The sequence below is a fragment of the Podarcis raffonei genome, chromosome 8 (genome assembly GCF_027172205.1).
Source record: "Podarcis raffonei isolate rPodRaf1 chromosome 8, rPodRaf1.pri, whole genome shotgun sequence".
Classification (NCBI taxonomy): domain Eukaryota; kingdom Metazoa; phylum Chordata; class Lepidosauria; order Squamata; family Lacertidae; genus Podarcis; species Podarcis raffonei.
Genome location: NC_070609.1, coordinates 39,592,392 through 39,598,391, shown reverse-complemented (window position 1 = coordinate 39,598,391; position 6,000 = coordinate 39,592,392). Strand labels below are relative to the sequence as shown.

The 6,000-nt window shown below is 54.2% G+C and overlaps 1 protein-coding gene across 3 annotated transcripts in view; it reads left to right on the top strand.

The window, feature by feature from the left end:
- The first annotated feature begins 1,071 nt into the window (after positions 1-1,071).
- Positions 1,072-6,000, top strand: part of GNAO1 (G protein subunit alpha o1) — a 172,605-nt gene continuing 167,676 nt past the window's right edge. The window contains exons 1-2 of one of the 3 annotated variants that reach the window (XM_053399463.1): positions 1,072-1,990; positions 2,841-2,883. In XM_053399463.1, the coding sequence (XP_053255438.1) occupies positions 1,873-1,990; positions 2,841-2,883 (161 nt within the window). In that variant the 5' untranslated portion in view covers positions 1,072-1,872. The remainder of the gene's footprint in view (positions 1,991-2,840; positions 2,884-6,000) is intronic. The other 2 variants (XM_053399465.1, XM_053399464.1) reach the window with 2 other exon arrangements.

Sequence of the window (6,000 nt, the reverse complement as noted above, 5' to 3'; positions counted from 1 at the left end):
TGTTCTTATGCCTTTGTTTCCCCTGGATGAAGGTGTGTGTGTGTGTGTGTGTGTGTGTGTGTGTGTCCCTTTGCCCTCCCCCAATAAAATATTTGAGGGGGCTCCCCCCCAAGTTGCTGGGCTTTGCCATTCAAAAAGTGTGGGTGCACCCACATCATGTGATCATTTTACAGTGGTACCTCTGGATGTGAACGGGACCCATTCCGGAGGCCTGTTCGCATCCTGAAGCGAACGCAATCCGCGTCTGCGCATGCCGCAATTCGCCGCTTCTGCACATGCGCGTGACATCATTTTGAGCAACTGTGCATGCACGAGTGGCGAAACCCAGAAGTAACGCGCTCCATTACTTCCAGGTTGCTGCGGAGCACAATCTGAAAACGCTCAACCTGAAGCTACTTCAACCCGAGGTATGACTGTATTCAAGTTGGCGCCCCTGTGTTTATTTGAGGGGGCTCCCCCCCCAAGTTGCTGGGCATTGCCATTCAAAAAGTGTGGGTGCACCACATCATGTGATCATTTTATGCAAGTTGGCACCCGTGTGTGTGTGTGTGTGTGTGTGTGTGTGTGAACTAGCAACCTACACAAAGATAAGGCATGCCCCATTGCTCCGCCCACTTCGGCCTCTTGCCCCGCCCACACCCGGCAAGTGGCCCCCAAATGGTTTCCCAGGAGGGAATGTGGCCCTCCGACTCAACAAGCCTCCCCATCCCTGATCTCTAAGCTCCGCCGAGCCCTCCCCACTTCGACTGCACAACTGCAGCGCCGTGTACTGGGAGGGAGGGGAGGGAGAGAGGCTCCTTGGCGGCGGCGGCGGCAGCAGCAGCCGCCGCAAATCGAAGCGGCTCCTCCGCCCGTTCTCTCGCTCGCTTGCTCTCTCGGCCCGCTCTCCTCCTCCTTGCCGAGCTTCCTCTCGGCCGGGCGAGCGCATGCGCGGGTGGCGCGGCCGACGTCAGCCAGCCCAGCCTCGCCTGTGCAAGGGAAGGCAGCCTCGGCGCGGCTCAGCCCTGGCGCACTCGCCCGCCCTCCCCGCTCCCTCCCTCCTCCTCGCCTGGCTGCTGCTGCTGCCGCTGCTGCTGCCGCGAGCTCGCGTCGCCCCTTTCTGCATTTCTTGCCATTAGGATCGGCTGAGCGATGCGATCGCTCGCAGCCATCGCCGCCGCCGCCCATTAGAGACCCCCAAGTTCGGGGGAGGGAGGAGAGGAAGACTCGCCAGGAGGAAGGAAGCGCCTCGCCCCGAGAGCCGTCCAGGCAGCAGCCCAGCGACGAAGGCAGGCATCCCGCCGGCGACACAGCCGCCCAGAGGGGAAAGGGCTCGGCTCTCGCTCCGACGCCAGCAGCAGCAGCAGCCCCAGCGCGCTCGCCACCCGCCCGCCCGCTGCCGCGTCCCCCAAGAGGCCGCCCAGCTCCAGACCAGGCAAGGGGGCGCCCAGAGCCCATCGCGCCCTGTTCCTTCTCCCATCGCAATAGATCTCCCTCGTCTCCTTCCAGCGCACCACCACCCCCCCAGCAGCGCCTGCCAGCCCCCGGAAGGCTCGGCTCTCATTTGGATGCATTGATTTGCTGGGGCTACGGAGACGCAGAGCCGGGAAGGAAGAAGGAGAAGAGCGAGGGGGCAGCCAGCCAGAAAGAGAGAGAGAGAATCTATATTATATTCCCCCTGGTGCTTCATTTTAATTTATTTTTGACATCTAAGCAAAGATCTACATCCCCACCCCTCTTCTTCCTATCTTGCTTTTCTGCTGCGTTGGTGGTTGTGTTTTAATTTTTGTTTCCCCTCCCGTTTTTCCTCCTTGGAGTGTCTGATAAAAAGGGGGGGTTGGGGGGACCGAGAGAAGTGTCCGCCAGCCCGGGAGAACACATTTCCCGGCCACCATGGGATGTACACTGAGCGCCGAAGAAAGAGCCGCCTTGGAGAGGAGCAAGGCGATCGAGAAGAACCTCAAAGAGGACGGCATCAGCGCGGCCAAAGATGTGAAGCTGCTCTTGCTAGGTAAGCGGGCTCGAGCCCAGCTGCGCCCCCTCCCTCCCTCCACACCCAGGTAGGATTCTGACACAGCCAGACCCCCCCACCCCACCCCCAGGTCCACCACTCCCGTGTGTCAGCCCCTATCCCGGCCACCTTCCTATTTAGATTGGCATTTCAGCTCTGCTTGCCACATTTGTTGGGCAGAGCCATCGCTTTCCCCCCTCCCTCGAAACAAACAAACACACACACACTTATTTGCCATTCTCGCCCCACCTGCCTGCCTTGTCAACTCTAGAGCACAAATACGATCTTCTCCCTCCTGCCCCTTCCAGTTAAAAGGGCGGCGCGGGGGGGGCGGACACCCATTCCCTTCCACCAACTAGGTGTGATTTATTTTCCATCCTCCATCTTCTGCCCCACCTATTGTACAACTATGCTCCATCTCTCCCCTCCGCTATCTCCCTCCCTCTCCCCATCTCTTACACACACACACACACACACACGTACACTGGCCGGCCCTTTCCTTTTAGGCATGATTTTGCTGAGCCTCATTGCATCATGTGCAAAAAAAAGTAAAATAAAAAATCCATTGTATTCCCCAAATGGAAACCTTCGATAGCCCACCCAACCCACCCAACAGGTATGATTCTGTGCCACCTCCCCATTCTTCTGCATTAAAAACTACCCTACCATTATCCCTTTTGCACGGAAACCTCAATTGCACAAACATGATCTCTCCTCTTCGCCCCCCCCGCCGTGGCAACCATTAGTGCAGCTGCTCCTTCCTATGTAATCTCCTTGATCTCCTTATATTATCACCCTCGCCAGATCTTGCCTTTATCGGGGTTTTATTTTTGGCTTTTTGTCCTAACAGGGGCTGGGGAATCCGGGAAAAGCACCATCGTGAAGCAGATGAAGTAAGTCCCCCTTTGAGGATTTTACATCATCACAGCAGTCTTATTTAGCGTGTGTGTGTGTGTGTTGTGCCTATCCCAATGATTTTAGCATGTTGCCATTCAAAAGGGAGGGGGAGAGAAACCCAGGCACCACCCCCGATTTCTTGTTGTGGGAATTGGCAAGGCGGGGTGGGCTTGGGTGGGGGGAGAGAGAGACCAACGGGGAGGGAAAAGGCGAACAGCTCTTTTTGGTTGTATGAATGGGCGTCCGCCATGTTTGAAGTGGGAAGCTCTGCTTGGGGATTGCTTCTTGCTGGCTGCCTTGGAGGGGCCCTCTTGCGGGGAGGCCAACATCTGGAGCAGGGATTGAGAAGGCTGGGAAGACGGATGGGCAAGAGGGGGGGTGGGCATCCAGCCCCACCCCGCCCCACCCTCTCTCCTTTTTATGCTAACCAGGGAAGCTCCAGGTGTCCGCTGTTCTATAGCTTTGGTGCTGAAGTGTGGTTGCTCTGCTGCTCTCCCTCCTTCGCCACCCCAAAGAAAGGAGGAGGGAGCAGGGAGGGGCCGGGAGGGTCCTGGGAAAGATGTGCCTGGCCGAGATCGTCCAACCAGGCGCAGCCATTAAACATCACACTGTCAATGAAGCTTAATGTCGGGATCTTATCTCCTTCTCTGAGCTCCCTCCTGATCTCCTCCCTCATTTGATCTCCGGACATGGGCTGCTTAGGCAGGATCACCTATCTCTGCTTCATTTCTCTCTTTCTATCGGGTGGTGGAAATCTGCTCATTAGGCAGATTTAAAGCAAGCCTCGCTGACGCTTATCATCCTCTTCCCCCCCTCCCTTCTTCTCCTTTCTAGATTTGAGCCTCTAAAACACCCACCCCACCATTTAATTAATTATGGCAAAATTTGGCTTGCAACTGCAAATTAAGCTGGGATATGGGAGGGAATAAATCAGCAGCCAGCTAACGAAGGATGCAGCTCCGTCCTCTCTCGTTTTACGCACGACACCCAAACCCTGCTTAATTTCGTCCCCAACAGCTTAACGGGGCTCCATAGGAGCTATTCCGGTCAACTTCCTTCTCTGCTCCGCAGCGGCCGATCCTGCTTAACGATCTATGATATTGATTTGAAAATCCCATGAGGTGTGTGCGAGGAAGAAAGGCTGTGTTTGGGCAGCTGGCTGGGCACAGGTGTTGTGTGGCCCCATCTCGCACCCAGGCCGAGCGAGTGAGGGTGCCCGTGCAACGAACAAGTCGCTGCATCTAGTTGCATCTTGCTTCGGGAGGTGGACGAATGGTGTTCCTTTGGGAAGGAGGACATCGGTTGGGGAGTATGGACGATGGGATAGGGTGTTCCCATTTTAGAGAACGAAAAGAAGCCAAAAGGTGGTCGTGGGGAAGGAATCCCAGCATTGCATTGCAATGCAATGCTTTGGGTTCCCAGTTGCCGTTTGCAAGGCGTTTGCCTTGCAAGAAAAGGAGAGCGAGGTTTGCTGTTGCTGACTGCAAGAGCCTTCCCCGCCCTTTAGGCGGCTTGCGTGTTGCTAAGCGAGAGAGAGGGAGAAATGCACACTCGTTTGCAAAGCTGCGCGCTTCCTCGCTCTCTCACTCTCCTTCTCTCATACACACACACCCCTACAGCGAGCGCTGTGTGTTCCCCCACCCCTTGGCTCTATTATCCCCTCGCTTGTGCCTGGGGTGGCAGGTAAAGGTTTCAGGCTGTGCAAGTGGTGGACAGCGCCCAGAAGAGACTCGAATAGGCTCTTGGGAGATCGGCAAGACTCGGCTTGTCTCGGCTATTGTCGGGCGCAGCGCTTGTCTTGTCTTCGGAAGCGTTCGGTTGAAGAAGAAAAAAATGCGTCGGCAAGGTTCGGCCCAGTTCGGATACTGGATAACCATGATTTGAACACATGTATAATTTGCATTTAACTGTGATTCTTCTGACTGGAATTGCAGTCCGGTCCTCCTCCTGACTAGAAATCTTTGCTCTGAAAGATCCTGGCCTAGACTAGAGGATAAAGCTGCTTCTAACAGTATATATTCTGAGCTGCCCTTAGTGCTGGGGAAGGAATTTAGAACCCAGACAATTTGAACGTTGCCATTATGAACAGTTTTTACAATGCCTTTCCTTCCTTATGCGTGCAGCTGGCAGGAAGCCCCGTTGAATTAAAGGCATCTTACATCTGTGCAATGGATTGTGCTCCACAACACAAATAATTCATAGTTCAAATACATTATCTTATATCTGTTTATCCTCACAACACCCCTGTGAGGTGGATCACTTTTCTCTTCTTTTTGCAGACAGAGGTCTGAGAGATGCCTAGTGGGTGAGCTCAGGGACTTCTGTGTCTGTGGTAGAATCCAAATCAGAACCCGACCTTCTCATGGGATTAATGAGGGTGGGTAGATGTCTTTGAACTTCCAGTGTTTTAGGTAAACAGCCAGACATCAGCAGTGGCTGTGCGAATAAGGAATTGCTAAGCATGGGCGGAGGCCATCAGCTCCAGCCATCATGGCCAATGGTCTGGGATTATGGGAGTTGCAGTCCAGCAATACATGGAGAGCCACATGTATTGTAAGGTTTGTGTGGTGAGAAACAGGTGAGTTGGATGCAGCAGTCAAAGGCAGCTGAACTGTGGAATCAATGGGACAAATTACTCACGACTTAAGCCAGCCTCCCAGATGCTTGAGCTCTCCAGATGGTTTGAATCATAGAATCGTATGGTTTGGAAGGGACCACGAGGTTCCCCTAGCCCACTCTCCATCCCCCTGCAATGCAGGAATCCTTTGCCCAACATTGGGCTCAAACCCACAACCCTGAGATTAAGAGTCTCATGCTCTGAGCTATCCTAGCTTGGGGACTTTGTGGGTTGTACTAAAATAAAATTTAAAGTAAAAGTCGGCACTTTGCATAGTTGTAGTGATGGCCACTGACATGGGTGACTTTAAAGGAGGGCTAGACAAATTCATGGAGGAGAAGCTTCTCAGTGGAGGCAGAACACACAATGGTTGTGTTCTTCCTCCACTGTTGGAGGTGGTATACTTCTGAATACCAGATGCTGGGAATCACTGCTTCTGGCCACTTTGAGAACAGAGTGCTGGACTAGATGGGCCTTTTGCCTGATCCAGCAGGCT